Source organism: Pseudopodoces humilis, chromosome 19 (genome assembly GCF_049639895.1).
Source record: "Pseudopodoces humilis isolate 2021_Gansu_Grassland_sample_001 chromosome 19, ASM4963989v1, whole genome shotgun sequence".
Classification (NCBI taxonomy): Eukaryota; Metazoa; Chordata; class Aves; order Passeriformes; family Paridae; genus Pseudopodoces; species Pseudopodoces humilis.
In genome coordinates this window covers 14,356,625-14,377,567 of record NC_142218.1, presented here as the reverse complement: position 1 = coordinate 14,377,567, position 20,943 = coordinate 14,356,625, and the positions used below count along the sequence as shown (strand labels likewise).

At 53.2% G+C, this 20,943-nt stretch overlaps 1 protein-coding gene across 1 annotated transcript; it reads right to left on the bottom strand.

Annotated features, from left to right (window-relative positions):
• Positions 1–965: 965 nt before the first annotated feature.
• LOC102111765 (opsin-5-like) lies at positions 966–6,227 on the bottom strand. Its single transcript, XM_088064737.1, has 5 exons — positions 6,140–6,227; positions 4,652–4,814; positions 4,297–4,424; positions 2,520–2,848; positions 966–1,517 (listed from the first exon to the last, which is right to left on the bottom strand). Exons 1-5 carry the CDS (start codon positions 6,225–6,227, stop codon positions 966–968), a joined length of 1,260 nt encoding a protein of 419 aa, XP_087920863.1.
• Between the last annotated feature and the right edge of the window lie 14,716 nt (positions 6,228–20,943).

Below are 20,943 nucleotides of genomic sequence, written 5' to 3'. Positions count from 1 at the left end.
CCAGATGCGTTCCCGTCATCCTGGAGTGTGGCCACCAACACGGAGCTGAACCGAGTCGGACGCTGGCTTTGTGTGAGTTTACTTTAGAAATGACAACTTCTGGAACACGATGAACGGTCAGTGGAGATACTGCATGATCCCCTCGTGTACCGGAGGGCACAGGGAACTTTCCAGGTGGGGTTATCCTGTGGATGCCTTTGCACCAGGCTCTGGCGCAGCTTCTTGTCCTTTTTGTCCCAGGCTGTACCCATGGGTGTGCTGCCCTCACTGATCTCCAAAGGCCACCGTCAGTCCTGCAGGGTGCTGCAGCCCAGGCAGAAGTGCAGGTGGCACGAGCTGCTGTCCCAGCACCGGGGCCACCCTGCAGCCACAGTCCCTTCTCCAGGGGGATGCTCACCCTAAAGACAAGCTCCCGTTTCTGTCTGTAGGACAGTGGTGACTTTCACACAGGGGGACAGAGCGGGGTGGCACAGCTGGCACAGAGAGCAGTCCCTCAGACCTGTATGGAGGTGCTTTGTAATCCCAGGTGAGGTAGCTGTGATGGACAGTCCCACTCCCCAGCAGGAGAAGAGGACGCTATGGGGTTGCAGGAGCTGGTACTGGAGGTAGATGTCCCTCATGGCCCCCAGCCCACCCTGCCAGCCACAATTTTTAAGTTCCAACTTCCTACTTGGCCATCAGAGCACCAGTTTGGAAAAACATAGGCCAAGGGCCCAGAGAGCAAACTGCAGGAGAGACTGGGCTGTACCCTGGGCACATCTCAGGCACCGGGTTCTATTTTTGTTCTTGTTTTTGGGAGTGCAAACACCAGGCTCAGAGCTGCAAGAGCCAAACCAGAGGGGTTGGTCTTACATCCTCACGTCACTTCACACGTGGAACATCTGGGACCCGCCGGGCATGGGGGTAAGAGAATGCTGCATTTGTGTTCCAGTGCTCTGGTAGGACAGAGCTGGGCAGGGCCGGGCTCAGAGCAGGTCCTTGGCGATGGCCGAGGCCAGGGCTTCCCCCGCCACGCTGGCAGTGCCCGGGCCTGGCCACCTCGGCGTGAGCAGCACCGTCACCTGCACCGTCCTCCTCAGCCCCGGCTGCCCGGCAGCTCCACCGGCCAGCACAGCCAGGGGGCCCGGCTGGGCCGAGCTGCCGGGCCCCCGGGGGGGTGTGCAGCTCCCAGGGAAGGTACTGAAACGCTCCAGAGCATCAGCACATCTGCGAGTGCCGGGGCAGCCGCCCAAGCCCGGGGACGGGAACGGCTGGAGCGCAGCGCCCCGGCAGCCGCAGCACGGGAGGGTGCGCAGCGCCTGCAGGAGCACCCTGTCCTTGGAGAGGAACTTGTGGAAGTTGGGCTTGAAGAGCAGGTACACCAGCGGGTTGTAGAGCGTCGAGGACTTGGCACAGACGGCCGAGAGCACGAAGGCCAGCGCTGGCACCTGGCTGGCGTCCCCCAGCAGTGCCCACAGCGCAACCACGGCGTAGGGGGTCCAGGCAGCCAGGAACCCCAGGCACACGGCCACGCTCAGCTGGAGAAGGAGCAGATAGCAGTGCTGTGAGTCTCCTATAGCACTTGGGGAATGCTGACACCCTCCCCAAACTCAGCCACATACAGCAGGACCCTGAGCAGCCCTCACATCCCCAGGGAAAGCTGCTCAGCCTTCAGGACCTGTACAGGAATGTCAGAGAACAGGGTAGCAACTTGGCACAGCCCATGCATAGACCTGGTCCTGCTTCAGGCCACTCACTCCCTGTCCCACCTGGGAAACTCAGGAATGGCCTCAGCCTTCTCTGGCAGATGGGTACCAAGGACCCAGTGACCTGGCTGGGACCAGCTCAGCATCGGACCCCAACAGCTTTTGGCAGCACTGGAAATCCCTCCAGAAACCTGTGTGGCTTGGGAGGCCTGGAAATGGTCTGTGCTCAGTCCCCCTCCCCTGACTGGATGTGGATGTTTCCTTTGAAGCCAGGCTTGCAAGCTATTTTCTTTTGTGCTGTATTTTTTAAAGGTTATTCCGGGCTTTTTACATATCCTTGGTAAATTATAGTATTAGCTTGTAGTCTGGGGAACAATGACTCATGCAAGCTCCTTTATGATCTTTTCCAATGTAATTTAAAATGAAAACTCCTCCAGCTGATGACTTTAAATGGGGAGCAATGAGTTGTTACCCACACTGACACAAACACCTGGAGGATTCATCAGGAGCAGCAGACGCCAGGCAGGAGGGGCCCTGCTGTTCACCTGCCCGTGGGTGCTGGGCTGGGCAGGGCACCCCAGGACCCCACAGCCCCTGAGCCTGTACCTTGAGCAGACCCTGAGCCCAGGTACCTTGAGGAGCAGGCCATGCCCATACCTTGAGGAGCAGGCTGTGCCCCCATACCTTGAGGAGCAGGCCGTGCCCATACCTTGAGGAGCAGGCCGTGCCCATACCTTGAGGAGCAGGCCGTGCCCATACCTTGAGGAGCAGGCCGTGCCCATACCTTGAGGAGCAGGCCGTGCCCATACCTTGAGGAGCAGGCCGTGCCCATACCTTGAGGAGCAGGCCGTGCCCGCCGCGGGCGCTGCGCCGGGGCGCCGTGTGCTGCCGCAGAGCTCTCTGTGACACCCAGACCGTCCACATGATCAGCGCGTAGGACAGCAGGATGAGCAGGCAGGGCAGGAGGTAGCAGAAGATGAAGAGGGCGAGGATGTAGAGCGTGGCCTCCCTGCTGGAGGCCTCCCAGGTGATGCAGCAGGCTGTGCCGTAGGGCTCGGGGCCGTAGCCGCCCCAGCGGGCCAGGGGCGCGGTGGCGAAGGCCAGGGCGTAGGCCCAGACAGCCAGCAGCAGCCCCACGGCGTGCCTCCGTGAGAACCTGCTCCCTGCGGCGGGGGGACCGCGCTCAGGGGGGCTCCCGGGGCAGGGGGAGAGGGAATCACACCCTGAGCCGCCCCCAGGCCTGGCACAGCAGCCAGGACAAGCACCGGGGTCAGCCCCGGCCGCAGGGTCAGCCCCTTCCTTGGGGCTCCGGGCACCGCTGGGAGCTCGTGCGGTCACTGCGCCGGCTGCAGCGGCTCCTCAAGGCCACCCCATCCCTTCAAGGACCTTCCTTAAGAGTGAAGCTCTGGGGGAGACGTTTTGTTTTCGCTTTTGTCCCAACCCCCATCAAATCTCAAACTCTCTGATCTTCTAAGGCTCACCGTAAAGTGCTAAATCTTCAGACATACATACAAGCAACATTTTGCTTTGAAACTAAGCAACTAAAAGCACAATTTGATTCTGCATTTCCTCACAGAAGATGGGCTGGGCTGTAGATAAGCCCCAAGTGTCAGGCTGCCAAGCACTGGCTGATCAAGAACAGAGGCTGTGCAGGGAAAAGCCACCGTCACCTGGGCTGCCTTTCCACAGCCAACCTACACCTTTATCTTTCCTCCCACCTTTCTGGCCACCTCCTGAGCTATTGTGCTGGCACATAGCCAAGGTGCCTCTGCTCCAGCATTGTCCTTGAGGCACTGACAGCCGCTGGGGACACGCTGGTGGCTGGCAGCAGCCGCTGGCTCGGAGCACATGGGCAGAGAGCCACAGGACAGGGGGGTGGGAGGGACCCTGGGGTGCTGGTCTGCAAACCAAACTGATACGTGTGATTTCCCGTTTTGTTTCTGGTTTTGGTCTTTCATGCAAAGTCTATTCTGAAGATAAATGCTAGAGAGGGGATTAGCAGCTGAGCTGAGGAAATGAAGAACTCTGAATTGGAGAAGGAGCTGTGTAAGGAACATCCCTGGGTTCCCTCACTTCCTCAGGTGCTCTCTGCAGTGCAATCATTCACCCTAGCTCTGTGGAGGACATGCAGGGGAAAACAGGGCTACAGACTTGAGCTGCAAACCCAGCCCTCCTGTATTAATTATTTCAGTGAATTAAATACATTTAGCCTATGGCTCTCCCACCAGGGACCAAGGAAAGCAGGTCTCGTTGCTCTGCCAGAGCTTGTGGCTTCCCAGCTGCTGTCTGCTCGAGTCTAAGCTCAAATCTGTGTGTGGACATTCAAAAAGCTGCAATCTGCTGTGCCACAGGCACACAGATGTGGCACTTGGGGACATGGTTTAGTGCTGGGCTTGGAAGTGCTGTGGTAACAGCTGAACTCAATGGTCTTAAAGACGTTTTCCAGCCTAAACTTGTTTCTGCGATTCTGTGACTCTAAATACCGGCTGGGAATAGGTCGCCCGGGGGCAAAGCTTTCCCTGAAGAGGTGGATCTGGCTGATTAAAAGGAAAAGGACTCTGTTACCAGAGCTGGGTGTGAGCGAGGATCAGATAAGGCGCCCAGCACCTACCATATGCCGGGAAGCAGATCTTCAGGCAGCACACGGCGCTGAGCACCGCCAGGCTGCCCAGGCTGCCCAGCCCGAACAGAACCCCGCAGAACGCGTAGAGGGTGCACAGGGCCTGCTCGAAGAGCCACCTGCAAGGAGAGCGGCAGCTGAGCCTGCCGGGGGCTGCAACCCTGCCCCGCACGCTTCTCCCCTTTGGGCATCTCCCAGCGCCGGTGCCACTCCTGCAGCACCTGTGGGGAGGTTCCAACGGGCTGCACAGGTCCCCAGGCTGAGCCCCGAGGCCCTCTGCACTGCCAGGGATCTCCTGGTTCCCAGTTTGCAAACTGGGCCGGTGCAGAGCCGCTCCCACGGGTACCTGTGTGCAAAGAAGGAGGAGGTGGCCAAGGGGAAGAGCGTCACCGTCATGCTCAGGTCACTGATGGCCAGGTTGACGATGAAGAACTCGGCAGGTTTCAGCAGGGACCTCTTCTGATGGGCCACCAGCAGCAGCAGGGAGTTCCCAGACAAGGACATGATGCCTGTGGAGGAGGCAGAGAATGGTCCTGTGTGTGACAGAGCCAGGAAAGGAAGCAGGAGCATCTTGAGATGTTTGGAAGGAAACACTGCAGAAGTCTACAGAGGGTGGAGAGGGCTCCAGGCTTCACTCTCTGGGGTGGGCTGAGCAGGAGAGCCCACGGGACCCACAGAGCTCTGTGAGCACATCTGGAGCTACTTTACATTGGATCAGATCCCTTCCCCTTCCTGAGATCCCACAGAGGCGTTCGGTAGGAGGGCAGAGGTGGGATGAGACCACAACGGGTGCGGGACCTGGCCAAAGTCACTTGTTGCAGCTGGAAGGAGCAAGGGGACACTTCCTCCCAGCTAAATAAATAACATGAGCTTTGTGCAACTGCTCCTCTGATGTGAGGCCAGGGAGCTGGGCCCCTTGGCCTTCGTCATCTCTTCCTGGCAGTGTCACTCCTGTGAGTCTGCACTGTCCCTTATCAGGGTAACAAAATAAACAAGAATAAAGGCATTATGAAGATCAAGGAAAATGCAGACTAAACAAAAGAAGGCTCTTAGTTTGCTATTAGTGTGTTTAAATCAACAGTGGTGATTAAAGCTTTATAACAAGGGCTTTCTCTTTTTCATTACATAATAGTGATTTCATGGAAAAGAGGTTTCAGTGTCCTCAGAAAGGGAATCTTTGCTGCTCTCAAGGCAGGCTGGGCAGGATAAGAGTTCCTCCCTAATGGATTAGGCTGCAAATTAAATCCCATGGCAAGAACCAGCTTCCAACACCACTGAATGGCCAACACTAAGGTTCTCCTCAGGAACAGGACTCCCAAGTCCAGAGCTTTGGAGGCTTTGGAGTCACTGGAGAGCAGAGTACTGAGATGTTCATCCTTTTTAGCAGAGTATTGAGATGTTTATCCTTTTTCCCAGCCTCACAAGGCATTTTTCCCACAGAGTGAGTCTCACATCTGTGCTAAGTACACTTTATTAGCTTTACCAACTCCTGCTGAAGTCAAGGGCCAGCTCCAAACCCCCTCCAATGGACCTGAAGCTGGTGGTACCAACAGAGCCCTTGCCTGTCTCACCTCAGGTGGCTGTGGTAAGAGTTACAGCACATTCCTCACAGGTATTAAACCTTCCAAATATTTAAAACCATAACAGACACTTGCAATTCACCTGAGGCGGAGTGCAGTCACCAGATCATACTTTTGAGTAACATGGGAAGGGAAAGTTTGATTATTCTGCTAATAACTGGACACTTCTGGAAGCATCAGTGACTGAAAAGGCCTGACTGTTTCTGGCAGGCAGCTGGGCAGGAACACAGGATCAACTGGCCATCTTTCCTTACCAAAGACTAAATAGAGAGTGCCAAAAATCAGGTCTTCTCTCTCCGATAAGGTGGAGGTGAACACTGAGGTGTTGGACTCATTCCCCATCTGTAAAACAAGATACACATGGAAGTGAGAGGGAATTCTGGCTAATGAGGAGTGCCCAGCTCCTTCAGTTCCCCAGAGGACACAGTGACACCTTCCTGGCCAGTGACCTCTGAGTCTGCTGCCCGTGGCACCGAGCGGCCTGGGATGGGATCAGGCTGATCCTCCCACTTGATCAGCATTCCTTCAGCCACGGATTTCACTGATGAGCCTTTGCATCTCGATTGTCTTGGCAGGTCCTGGCCTGGTGTGACATTTGGACATGAAGCACTCTGCGTGTCTGGACACAGGGGCTGGCTGCTCAGAGCAGCCCAGGACACCCCCGGGACTGGCAGCTCCCAGGGGTGATGGGTGCCAGGAGGACACAGAGCCATGGTGGAAGTGATTTCATCTCCTCCACAGAACACCCTGGATGCTCAATGCTTCACAGCCCAGTGGAAATGATCTTTACTCTCCTGTGCTTTTCAGAGTGTCTGTGTTCAGGGATGAGTGATTTATATCTTCCTGTACAGACCAAGTGACTCTGGACATGAGAACAATGTTCTTCATTAAACTAATTTGAAACAACCTTCATTTAGAGCTGAGAGAATCATTCCTGTATTTCTCATAATGCACAGTTCTCCCCTAGTCCATATTTGACCTTCCTGAGGAGCCCTTGGAAGTGACCAAGCTGAACATAGCACATGTACATCACCTCTCCAAGAGGTTCTAGCAAAGCATCTGTGTATTCAGAGCACAGGGAAGAAGAAGGGACTGTGGTCACACAGCTGCACTGGTGATGGGAAAGGGCAAGGCCCAGCATAAACAGTCTGGAAGGAATTGTTCCTGCACCTCAGCACACATGCAGCAAAGGAGAGAACTGGCAAAACCTGTGGGATTTGATTTCCTTCAGATCCCTGGCAGGTCTCCATCCTGCAATACATCAGGGGAGCTGCAAGTGTCCTGTGAGATCTGGCAAAGCTGGCAAAAAGGACCAATAATCACAGGAGAAGAATTTCTATTTCTGACATATTACTTAGGACAAACCCTATTTTTATGATTGTGCTTGAGCTGCCTGCAAAGGACACATCTCTCATTCTAATAGAGAACTGATGAAAATGCATCTCTTGCACTGATCACTGTGCTGATGTCACTGACACACAGGTGATAAATCAGTTTTATAGAAATATGGAGAGCTATCCCTTTTGTGTCCAAAAGTAAGTTATAAGTTGGATCCTCCCATCAGGGTGCTCCCTCAGGTGAGCATGTGATGGGGAAGCCTGCACAGGTCTCCTCTCTGCTGTCACCTTTAGTGAAGAGTCACAAACTGCAGAAATATCAGTGCAGGCACCAAACACATCCACAATCTTTTCTGACAGAAACAGCTACAAGAGTTTTCTTCCAACTCAGAAATATTCCAAACACATGACTGTGCTCAATCAAGACTAAATCTGTGACTCCTCTGGGAGGGATTCAGCCCAGACTGTCCTCGGGGGTACAGCCAGCACAGCGCAGCCTTCAGCATCAAACTGCTCAGCCACGTAGTCTCTGGGCACACAGAGCTGCTGAATTTGATTTCAGCTCCATTGCTCAGACACTGTTCTGAGAAGAGACAGACTGTGAAAGCTCCTTTCTCCTCAATTTAATCAGACTTCAAAATGGGATGAAGTTTTCCAAGCAGCTGCTGCCACAGGTACATTAGGAGGAAACCCTTGTATTCTGCATCCCAGCCCTTATTCCTGTGCTCACAGGAAGAATCAAACCTAAACCCAAACCTACATCCCATGTCTGTGTCTGGCACCTGGGAGGACACTGGCTGGACTGCCCTGATCACCCGTGCTCTGTCTACATGAAAAACCATACATTTCATTTTCTGTGATTGTCAGTTTTGCCCTTTTCTCCTGCAGACCTGAACAGCTGCTTTTCTTCAGCAAACGTGCCACAAAGCCAGAGTGTGCCTTGGGGAGGAGGAAGAAACCTGATGAGCCTGGAAACTCTCCTGACCTCCAGACTCTTTCAATAATCAACGGCAGGAATCAATTTCTGCAATTCCCAGCCCAGGGGAAGCTCAGACACTGTTGCCTACCTAGCAAATAGTGCAGGCTTTAGAAAGTCACAGAACAGCAAAAGCACAGGGCTGAGAAGCGTTCAGGATCTGAAAGACGGACAGAATTGTGAGGATGGGCAGCCCTTGGACCCCTACCCGAAATCACAGAGTTCTCCTGTGCGGGGCTGCCCATCCCCGCCGGCTGCAGACAGTAAAATCTGCTTTCTGCCTCAGTTACCCACCCGGGACTGCCACAAACCCCCTTTAGAGGGGTTCAACTCCACCGGCACCCCAAAGCACATCCCCACCCTCTCACACTCCCCGCCGCTGCCCGGGGCAGCCCCGGACCTCCCCGAGCCCCCCGAGCCCCCGGGAGTGTCCCCCCAGCCCCGGGCCTCCCTCGGGGCTGCCAGCCCTGCTGCACCCGGGGACACCCGCGGGGACCCGTGTCCTGCCCACACCCGGGCTCGGGGGTACCCGGGGCACCGTGTCCCCCCACGGGCAGCTCCTCACCCTTCCCGGAGGAGCCCCCGGCGCCGCCCGCTCCTCTCCCGGCCGCAGGAACTCACCGGGGCTGGGCGGGCTCCGCGCTCCGGGCCTGGCTCAGCACCGCCCGCACGGACAGCTCCTGCCAGGGACCGGAGCTGGCAGCGCCGCACGGGCTCTGTCCTGTCCTGTCCTGTCGTGTCGTGTCGTGTCGTGTCCTGTCCTGTCCTGTCGTGTCCTGTCCTGTCCTGTCCTGTCCTGTCGTGTCCTGTCCTGTCCTGTCCTGTCCTGTCGTGTCGTGTCGTGTCGTGTCCTGTCCTGTCCTGTCGTGTCCTGTCCTGTCCTGTCCTGTCGTGTCCTGTCCTGTCCTGTCCTGTCCTGTCCTGTCCTGTCCTGTCCTGTCCTGTCCTGTCCTGTCGTGTCCTGTCCTGTCCTGTCGTGTCCTGTCCTGTCCTGTCCTGTCCTGTCGTGTCGTGTCGTGTCCTGTCCTGTCGTGTCCTGTCCTGTCGTGTCCTGTCCTGTCCTGTCGTGTCCTGTCCTGTCCTGTCCTGTCCTGTCCTGTCCTGTCGTGTCCTGTCCTGTCGTGTCCTGTCCTGTCCTGTCGTGTCCTGTCCTGTCCTGTCCTGTCGTGTCCTGTCCTGTCCTGTCGTGTCCTGTCCTGTCGTGTCCTGTCGTGTCCTGTCCTGTCCTGTCCTGTCCTGTCGTGTCCTGTCCTGTCCCTGTCGCATCCGCTGGGCACCGCTCTGTCCGTGCCGCACGGTGCCCTCTCCTGTCCGCACCTCCTTGTCCCTCCCTCACCTCCCGGTCCCTCCCTCACCCTGTCCCGCCCTGCCCGGGGCTCTGCCCAGCCCGAGGGACACCTCCTCCACCGCCCCCCTCTCTGTCCCTCAGCTCGGTCACCACACCCAGCACCCCACAAACCGACCTTGGAGACGCGATTTTTACAGCAAGAGAAATCAAGAGGCACCGAGAGGGGATTTTAAAGCCGCTCTCTGAGCACTCCGCAGCCTCAGCATGGCCGGGCTCGCTTTCAGCTCTGCTTGGCCACCCCTCTCCTGTGCCCCGGGCTGGTCACTCGCTCCCCCGGCCCTGCAGACCCGGCTGGCCCTGGGCAGGGCTGTGGCCAGCTCGGAGCTGCTCCAAGGACACACTCAGAGTGACACTGGACACGAGGACATGAGGATCGTCACAGAGTCTGGTGCCACTCAGAGCTGGGTTTGTTTTCCACCCAAAGCATTTGACCTGTCTCTACTTGGCAAAACAAGAGTCACAGCCATCACTTAATTTTGTTCATATCCTCCACACCAAGAGCTTTCCCCTGGTTGCCAGTAAGAAATGGGAATTATATCAAAAATCCTGATATTAATTTTCAGAGCTCCAAATTCTGCCAGGACTGCTGCTCAGCTTGGATCCAGGTGCCTAAATTTGCTTCAGAAAGGAAACCCAAAGCCGGAGAAATACACAGCAACAGCCTTATATATCTACGTGTGTGAAAGAGGCTTCATGAGAATAATTTATGGACTCACCAGCTATGTAAATAGATACATACTGAGATTGCTATAAACTGAAAGTTAATTGTTGTTCATGTTCCAGAACTGCAAAAGCCTCAGCCAAGTCTGAGGTCCCATTGTGCAGCCTCTCCACGTGGCCAGAGTTAACCCCAAGATCCCAACATGTCCCAGGGAATGTGTCCCATTTTCTCCCTTTCACCTGGAGGGATGTGAGGGAGGATGTCCAGTAACACCCCAGGGGACAGGGGGCTCTCAGCGGGGTCACAGGCTCTACAGGAGCACCAGCACTTTCCACTGCACCCTGCACTGCCAACAGGTACTGAACTCTGTGGGAACACTTGCACCACTGCACGATTCCTTTAGCATAGTTGTCCTTGGGAAACCAACCTCCATCTCAGTGTGTGTTTTCCCAACAGCTCCTCCCCAGCAGCGCTTCCTTCATTAGCCATTCTCACCCAGCTTTGGAGGAGGCACTGAATTCTTTGAGATGATTTGGTTCCTGCTGGGTTTGTGCAGCGGGGAATGACACAGGAGAGCTGTCTGACAAGGTGAGGAAGCTGAGTGCAGATGCTATGGAGAAGACAGACCCCAGTTTGCTCTTTCCCTTCTTGTCTGCAAGAGTTTTCTCAGAAGACGTGGAGGAGCCAGGGGTTATGGAGGTGACGGGACAGGAAATCTGCAGGAAACCAGACTCCACATGCTTGGCAGTCCATGGGACAGCTTTTTCTTCTTAAGCCTAAGCACATGGAGAGCTGTGCTCAAGCCCAGGCCCACCACACTTTCTACATTGCTTTTTATGGCACAGAGAGTCTTCAAAGGAATCCTTTTGACCTGGGAATGAGCCAACAGATTCTCTGCTAGAAACCAAACTGACCTGAAGTGCAATCCTTTGCTGTGAATCCTAGAGATGCTGGTGTAGTCTGTTACCTCTAGCATCTAATTTTGTTTTCTTGGCTCTCCCTTCCTTCCAGCATTTGGAACATCCTCTTTAACAATGCCAGCTTCCAGATCTAGGAGCAAGCATTCCAAATTCCACCTCTGAAATGAAGCATATGGACTCTTTACCTTACAAGGAACTTGAAAATGGAAATAAACAAAATGTTTATTTCTGTGGCTCTTCAAAAACTGTATCTGGACTTTTCCTCAGCCAGGGGAAGCTGGCAGGGGGATGAGATGCACATGCAGACCCAGGTGTGAACGTGCCAGACCTTCCTGCTCTGCCTGGGCTGCCTCTCCTGCTCCCTAGCTGCTCTGGGGATTGGTATCACTCGTGCAGCAGGTGAGGAAGGGGCAGTGCAGCCCAGCTGCTCCTGTCAGAGGTGCCCTGTGGTGTCCTTGCCCAGCCTTGGTTTAGAATTTCTGAACTCCAGATGGTGGGAGAAACCTGAAACTCATATCCCTCTGCCTTTGAGAAGCCACCAGCTCACCAGACACAGGACCCTTTCCTGGGGGCACCCCACTGAAATGCTGGCAGCAAACTCTGGCAGGGCCAGAGAGAAGAGGAGGCTTTGAGAAGCACTGAAGTCTGGCTGGGTTTGGAGCTCCTGCCCTGTGGCTCTGCCCCTGTGCAGGAAGGTGCCAATCACAGGAATTTGTAAGTGCACCAGTGTTATGAGGCATAACTCAAATTTCCAAAACATGTTAACATCACTAGCTAGAGATCTGTTCTGAATGCTTAATTTTCATTTATCATAGTCTAACCACAAAATCAGCCAGCAGCACACAAATGGAAATGGAGCCATTCTAGACACTGCAAGAGCAGAGCTGTTGAGCTCTGCATTGAGGAGCAGGGACAGACACAGCGTGAGAACTGCTCCTGCTCGGGCAGGGAGCTCAGCTGCAGCCTGAGGGACCACGGTCATCTGTGTGACACCAATCTGTGACAGCACACGTGGGCAAAGAAGGGATTTGGAAGCACGGTGCTCAGTCTCCTTCCCACAAAGAGGATGGGAATACTTCTCTCTCTTGCATCCCTGGTTTGTTCCTGAGGAATAAAGCACCATGCACTGCAATAATCAATTGCAGTACCATTGCCATGCCCTCAATAATCAAGCTAGGAGAGGCAAAACTAAAGTGACAGGGGGCAGGGATCCAGGGCAAAACATCTCTAAGGATATTGTGCTCAAAAAATCACATTATCAAAACAATTCATGAAAGAGAAAGGCTGGAATAATCGCTTTGTGCTGGCCAGGGAAGGTGGAGACTCTGGGGCAGCCTTGCCCTTCAAGGTGTTTCAGACCTGTGTCCCTTCCATCATCCCCCAAGCAGGTGAGCAGCAGAGGAATTGGAGAGGAGGAATTGGAGCTGGGAACAGGAGGAGCAGCACGAGGAGCCAGAGCAAGCACCTGGCAGGACACTCCAGCACATCAGCAGGAGATGGAAATCCACAGCCCTGCACAAAAGGGGACACAATAGTGACTGTGAGGGTGACCAGAGACAGCCCAGCCCCACGGCAGGGTCCCTCTGCCAGCACAGGGAGGGCACAGGAGCTCAGAGCAGCTGTGCTGCTGCATCCAGCCTTGCCCAGGGGCTGAAAGGAGCCTCATCCTTCAGCCAAATGGAACATTAGTCCCTGGGACAAGGGAGCACAGACACCACTGGGAGGAAGCTGCCTCCATCCTCATCTGGATTGATGACCCAGAGAAGTGTCCAAACAGCTGTGCCCAGCCCTGAGCAGATGTGCAGGCAGCAAGAGGCACAGTGCCACACGCAAACGCTGTCTCCAGAGTGTGGGGAGGGGACAGCCCTCCCAGACAGCTCTGCTTTGAGCAAGAGGGGCAGCACCAAACAGCCACATGTGGGCCAGGAAGGTCTGATGTGCTCACTCACTTGGCCAGTCATTCCAGAGTCAGAACCAAGGGGGGAATCCTGCCCAGCATCTTTGTAAGGATTCACTTCTGCCTTGTTTGATATTCTTTGCGCATGGCTGACAGCACAGCTGCAGCCCAAGCCCCTCAGCACTGATGGAGAGACTTGAGGTGGGAGCCCTGGGAGGATTCTCTCCTCTGTCACACTTTGTATGGGCAGAAAAGGCCGTGTGAGACCAAACAAGCCATCCTAAACTATCACCCACCTGCTCACAGACTGTTCCTGTGCTGCAGCCCAAGTCAAGGTCTGTGCTGAGCAAACACAGAGTGCAACTGAAGGGGGGCTTTGGACCCTGCTCACGTGGCTGGGGTGTGCCCAAGGGGCTAAACACAGCAGAGACTCTGTCAGGCACTTCCCAGCTCCACTGCCTGCCTGAGCAGGGCATCTTAGCAAAGTCTTATTGTCCCCATTGGCAGAAAAATTGTGAAGATCAGTTTGAGAGGTCTCCAAGCCAGGCAGCTGCAGATAAAGCAGCACAGTACCACTCTTGGCTTCCACTCAGACCACAAACAACATTTAATTCTAGACAGCAAACAGACAGCAAAGGCTCGAAGCTCGGATTTCAACTGCATTCATAAAGCAGACAGTGTCCTAAGCTTTAGAACAGACAGAGCTCAACACAATCAATGAAGGTAAAAATATTTCCCTAAAAGCATGCTCCTGACATTTGACCTCAATCACAGCAGATTGAAAGATGGACTTGGTCAAATTCATTAAGACAAAAATGATCACCATAAATAGGCACAGAGGAAGATTCTGAAAAAAATTGCCTGGGTGCAGAGTGAGGTTGTCTGTAACTCCTTCTGCTCCCCTCACACAAATAACCCTCTGGTTATTTGGCTGGAGCAGGGGGCACCAAAGCAGTCACAGCACATCACCCTAATGAAACTAATCTGGAAAGCATTACTTCAGTTCTATTGCACTTGCTTTTTGTGAATCATGAACCTCCCCAGGCCTCTGTTCCCCACCTGCAAACAGCATTAATAGTATTTATTTCACACAGTGTGGTAGGAGGTTCTGCTCATTACCTGTCTGTGCACAGCTCTGAAATCTGCACACAGTGAGTTTTTGGGCACAGCAGTCACATTTCCTCCTTTAGTAGCTCCCAGGCACATTTTGTACCTGCTAATCCAGCCCATCAGTCTGTTGTGCCTCACTCTCAAGTGACTCACAGTGCCTGCGTCCATCGCTTCCTGTGCCTGACCTTAGAGGGAGGGGAGAAACCCCACATTTGTCTGACAAGATTTAGGCTGCTTCTATCAACCTATTTTCCTCCCACTGCTTTGTGTTCTCATCTGATTTCATCGTCACTAGATTCTCACCTAGCCCAGCTGAGGTCACACACACATAATTTCCTGAGCACTCCTGCACTGAAGAGCTCAGCATCTTTGCAAGTGGGTCAGGGACAGATCTGAAGGGTGACATTTAGTGAGGAACAATGCTGGGTGGTGGCATTCCCATAGGACAGATCCAAGCTACACATGCTGTTACCCAACTTCCTACCATCTGTACACCAAACTTTCAGCTTTATGTTAAATAGACACTATTCCCATGCTTGTATACTTAGCTGGAGGCATGGGGTAACACATATGTTGCTCTGGAGATGCACTTCCCCCCTCACAATTTGTGCTTGTGACTGTAATGGAGATATGTATTAAATACACGTATTTCTGTTCGTGTATTTGGCGTTTCAGTGCCACCCACAATTCCCAGTGCCTGCATATCTGGCTTCTCACATCCCACCTGTCCGCTCTGCTTTGAATGCTGCCTGGATCCTGAAGTCCAGCTGGCCGGAGTTTAACCCTTAACTTCCAGGATCCTCTGCAGGCAACGTCAGCCCTGCTCAGCCCCACGGCCTGAAAGGGCTTGTGACTTCAAGCTTTGTTGGGGAAAAAAAGACAAATTCTAAGTGCCGTGGAAATAAAAATACCCCATCAGTTCATTTTGCCCTGTCACTCTGAACAACGCAGTGCTTGTTTTTAGGACTACTTCTCACATGTCCATCTGATTTCTGAGCAGAAACCCACAGTGCCAAGCACTGACACAAAAATCACAGCCCCTGGCCATTATTTAGTCATATGGAAAATATTCCACTGAGGAAAATAATGTCCTTCACTCGAGAGCCTGAGTGATAAGCTTCAGGCAGGAAAAGCAGAATCAAATCAGTGTCAAATCCACATTCACTCCAAAGACATGTGAGCATCCTGCTTGTGCTCAGTAAAAGTCATTTTGCCAACAGGCTTTGAGCCTGTTGAAAAGCAGGAAATGCAATGAAGGGGGAAAAATTATTTTTACATCATGCACTGAAACGTACCAGAAGATGCCTGCAACCTGCCCTGAGATCCAGGAGCAGCCAGGAGGCAAATACAGGGATTACACCTGGGTTTGTACTACAGCAGGAACATCTGTTTGGTCCTGCCTAGCAGACAGAGGTCTTGGAGGCAAAATTCTGTTTTGCACTTCGCAGATGGGTGTTGCTTCCCAGGGTCTCCCATCTTTCTTTCCCTCAAATCTTGTTTATAGACCTCACAGTGTTTCAGTGCATCTCAACAATTCTTCCTCAGCTTCTCGTACTGCACACTCCCTGCAGAGCAAGGACAGACAGGTCCCAGAGGTATCTGGGACCATTGCAACATTTAACAGGTTGTATTTTAAGAGACCAGGAGAGAAACCAGGGAGACAGAATTTAACTCCAGCTGCAGGAAGAAAATCTACACTAAAGACGAATTTGTGCAAAAAGTTTTTGGTGTGAGTTACCATCATCTGAATACTGCACCTTCTTTCATTAGGAAAGAAAGCTCCTGGACAGGAGCATCATTTTATTAAGCAGCACATAATGCTCACTGTAGTACAGACAGCAGCACAGTTATCATGCTCTATTTCACAGCATTAAAAATGAGCTATTCTCCAGGAGAAATCTTCCTATCAAAGATTCAAACACCACAGGCTTCGATGCTGTCAAAAGAGATTATTTTAATTTTTGATATGCCTCTAAGTAGTCCAAGACTTTACAAGTCACAATGGAAAGTGAATCAGACTTTGATTCCTGAAGGAAGCAGAAGTCCCAGAAGAGTCCAAGTGAAGGGAGGTTTGGAAGACTCTTCCCAGAGCCCAGCCACGATCCACAGAGGAGAGAACACATTTCAGATGACTCAGTGCTTCTCTACCTGAATACTGAAATGCAGGAGGAAAGAAAGGAAAAAGAGGGATTTCTGAGACTGAGCCTTTCAAGTTTGATCTCTGAAGATGCAAAGCTCTCCCTGGTAGGACAAGGACCACACACAGACCAAACATGCTCTTGGAGCCTCCAGCAGCCACCCATTCTGAGTCTCAATTCTGTCACTGATTTACGTGAAGAGCTTTTGTGTTCTCAGGCTGAAATTCTCCACTGGACACCAAGGAGTGGGCGCCAGTGTCACTGTGCTCTGTCCCCCTGCAGCAAGCAGCCACAGACAGTGCCCAGCCCCAGGGTGCCACCCCTGGCTGCTGCACAGGACTCAGAGCAGAGCACAAACCAGGCACACTCCTCGTTCCTGCTGTCAGAACCGTCCCTCACTGGGGTCTGAAGAGTGAGAGAGTTTGGTCACAGCAGAAAAGGCAAGAGTAGCTGCTCTAAGAGGGGTTTTACTTCTCCAGGAGTGAGAGGCAGATCATGGGGAACGAAGCCCCTCTCCCCCACTCTCCCCCAAAAAGGAGAAGCAGAACATATGCACACAGCCCACTGATTTCTGCTGAGGTGGCCCAAAGCCAGCATATAAAGCAGCCTGGGAACAGCTCTGAGAGCACATCTCAATTAATACCATGGGAAACAATGCTACAGACATTTGCAGTTTTAGGGCCAGGAATAAAGCAAAAAGAGCTGGAAATGACATTGTCCCCTCAGTGCACATCCCAGGACCCATAAATGAGCCTTCAGCAGCACTTCCCAAGGGGAGCTGAGATCCTGGGGAGGTGTTCCACAGAGCTGAGCCCTCAAGACACAGAGGCTGACCCTGAGCTGAGACACAGACTTGGAACAGGAGATGGGGCAGGTGCTGTCCTTGTCCCCTTTTGCTTCTGCCACTGAGCCAGCCCATCCAAATCCGTGCAGCCCCTCCTGCATGGGCTCCCGGTGGCACACAGCAGAGGAGGAGGAGGAGGAGGAGGAGGAGGAGGAGGAGGAGGAGGAGGAAGGGGAGGAGGAGGAGGAAGGGGAGGAGGAGGAGGAGGAGGAGGAGGAGGAAGAGGAGGAGGAGGAGGAGGAGGAGGAGGAGGAGGAGGAAGAGGAGGAAGAGGAGGAAGAGGAGGAAGAGGAGGAAGAGGAGGAAGAGGAGGAAGAGGAGGAAGAGGAGGAAGAGGAGGAAGAGGAGGAAGAGGAGGAAGGGGAGGAAGGGGAGGAAGGGGAGGAAGGGGAGGAAGGGGAGGAAGGGGAGGAAGGCGAGGAAGGGGAGGAAGGGGAGGAAGGGGAGGAAGGGGAGGAAGGGGAGGAAGGGGAGGAGGAGGAGGAGGGAGAGGAGGAAGAAGAGGAAGAGGAGGAAGAGGAGGCCTCCTCTGTGTCCCAGTCTGCCCTGGGGGAAGGGTCACCAGGGATGTACCAGTCACCATAAGTGCACTGAGGTGTAAACAGGCTGCTCCTTTTCTTCTGTCCTCTCATTACCAGCTCATTTATTTATGTGTCTGGGGTTTGCACATGGGCAGTGATGGAGTTACACAGAGACTGCTCCCTCGGCAAAGGCAGCTCACCACAGCTGGCCATGCTTTAGAAGAGTGCCTGTGAAAATTCCAGGTAAGACAGTTACATTCAGGCATCTTGACACAAAGCTACAGAGCAGATTTTACTTACTTTGGGAGAAAGCAGCATTTTTCTCTAAGGAATTGATGAGCAGTTGTGGGTAGATTTTTCTTTTCCTTTTTTAAAGCAGGTTGATGATGAAAAATCTCAGAACAGTATGACTATCATGAGAATGATTTCTAAAGCAGGAAGCATGACAGCCCCACACCCACAACAGCACAAGCAGCTGCCACACACAAGTTGCCAGGGCTGCTCCTGCGCCACTTCCAGCCATAGGAACCCTGACACTGTCTCAGTGCAGACACCTGCACAGTGAAGAATTAATCTGAAGCCCAGATAAGACAGAAAAAACAAATGGGAGCTACTACCCAAGTCAGAAGGTGTTTCACATCCTCTTCCCAAAGCAGGAACTGTGTATGATAAAGCCCAGCCTGAGCAGAAGCTCCAGAATCGCCATCACTCACACTCAGGATCTGCAGCACTCAGAAAAGAACTCATCAAGAAGAAACATTAATAATTAAAACAATCTCTAACCTAAAGGTCCCTGCAAAATTACTTCAGGGCCTCCCAGACTCTGGATGCTGGAAGAGAAATTTCTTCTTGATGCCAAGGAAAGAAAATTCAGAGCAGGTTGTTTAATTTTAATCTGGAACATTTCCACCTGTCCACCTTTTGTCTGCACAAAGCCTTTCCACATTCACAGGAAGCTGCTGGGTGTCGAGATGACCTTGGCAGCCCCTCTGCTCAGGAGGGACAGGACGGGGAGCAGGCACCGACAGCAGCGACCACAGCCCCGAGTTCCCAGGAGGGGAAACACAACCCAAGCTCTGTGGGGCCTCTGTGGCAGCACGGCCAGAGGACAGAATCCTCCTGCCTGCATCTGAAAACGCCTGGGCAGCTCTGCCCTGCGGTCTGGGAACCAACGGGCAGCACCCCTGGCCTGAGCAAGGCTGTGCTGCCCTTCTTCAGAAACTCCAAAGGGGAGCAGATCCTTCCTTCTCCAGAGGTCGGGGCAGCAGAGCAGCTGGTGCCAAAAAAGCAACAGCTCCTGGCAATGCCCCAGCTCCCAGAGCCTGTTTCACTGAGAAAGCAGCAGGAGGGGAACAATCAGGAACGACTGTCCCATCCTGGGCACTGCTGTGTGCTGTAAATCCCTGCTCACAGGGTACCCACACTGCAGAACAGCCAGGGGCTGTAAATCCCTGCTCACAGGGTACCCACACTGCAGAACAGCCAGGGGCTGTAAATCCCTGCTCACAGGGTACCCACACTGCAGAACAGCCAGGGGCTGTAAATCCCTGCTCACAGGGTACCCACACTGCAGAACAGCCAGGGGCTGTAAATCCCTGCTCACAGGGTACCCACACTGCAGAACAGCCAGGGGCTGTAAATCCCTGCTCACAGGGTACCCACACTGCAGAACAGCCAGGGGCTGTAAATCCCTGCTCACAGGGTACCCACACTGCAGAACAGCCAGGGGCTGTAAATCCCCAGAACAAACGCGGATCTCCCCAGGGTGTGCTCGGTGCCAGGGCTGCAGCAGCTGCTCCCTGCGTGCAGGGCATCCAGCACGTTCTCCTCACATGCAGGAGCTTCAATTCCTTGGCAGTGCTGCAGGATTTGGGTGAAAAGGAGCTGCTGCCCTCTCAGGGGCTTTAACCCTTTGCCTTCCCCCGGCACTGTCAGGTGTGCTGTGCCCTGTTCCTTTTCACCTGCCCCGAGTTGGTTTTCCAGAGCAGGAGCAGGAAAACACAAACCTACTCACTCACTGATCCCCTGCCCCTGCATTTCCAGACTGGCAAGACCAGCTACAGAAAACCTTTTCCAGGGGAATATGATCAAGTGTAAAAAAGAAAAGTACTTACAATCTTGGAGAAACACAACAACATTCCGTGATTTTCAGAAGGAATCACCAACACCCTTCACAAATAAACAGGGACATCAGCAGCCCAGCCCAGCTGCTGCTGAGATACCACGGTAATGATCACACTAAAAGGCCTAATTCACTCTGATTTCACAGCCAAACCAGGTACATCAAGAGAACACCTTCTGCTTTTCTCCCAGTCTCTCTGGCAGTGTACCAATTATCACCGAGCTCAGATTAGCTCCTGTTTCCAAACAAATACTGGAAAGGTGAATCTCTTCCCCTGAAAACATTCTACAGCATAGTTAGCAATGTGCACTAAATGCTTGTAACCCAGAGTCATCTTCCAGAAAATAACTTTAAGGAGCTGTCAGTTCAAATCATCAAATCTAAACTACTTACTGTGTATGGAACCTTTAAGCTTCTGTTGAAAGCCAAAGATGCAGCTAACAAGCTCAGAGGTCTGCAGTCAGAGATGCCAGACAGTAACACAGTTCATGGGCTTGTTTTATATGCACCAGAAATCCATCAGCTCAGGAATCAATCAGTGAATCCTCACTGCCCTCAGTGAGGCAAGATTTCCTGCAAGAGTATTTTAGTTACCTGGAGCCTGATTTTTATAATCGTCCCTGGCACTCCCAGTAACCACAACAGATCATAACACGCTCGTGGAAAAGGCACTTCAGCATTCACCCGACATGCTTTTTAACACAAGGAACAAACAAAAAGACTGATCTAGTTTGGAACTTGAGGAATTATCCTGCTCTGGAGCTAGCAGGATGTAAAGGGAGCCAGAAGGCCTAATTCAAGTGCCAAAATGTACCTCAGCAGCATCACACATCTTCTGGGAGCTGCAGCTTCCCTCAGGAAGCTCGTCAGGCAAGCGCCACGGAGAGCCGGGGCTGGGATCCATGGAGGGAGCTCCACACAGCCCCAGAGCTGCTGCCACCCCACCCCAGCCTGCTGCAGCTGTTGCCAGAGCAGCTCACATGCTCCATGAACACTGAGTCATGCTGCTCAGGATGGGAATGAAGGGGATCTGTTCCAGCAGCAGCTCTGCACTCTGCAGGCAGCCCGCGCTGGACTCCGAGCAGCGGCTCACGGCATGCAGACGACTTGGGAACAGACAGCTACATGCACACGCCACTTTAAGAAAAGAGTTAAGCCTTTTCTTAAAGGCCTCTTTATTTTTA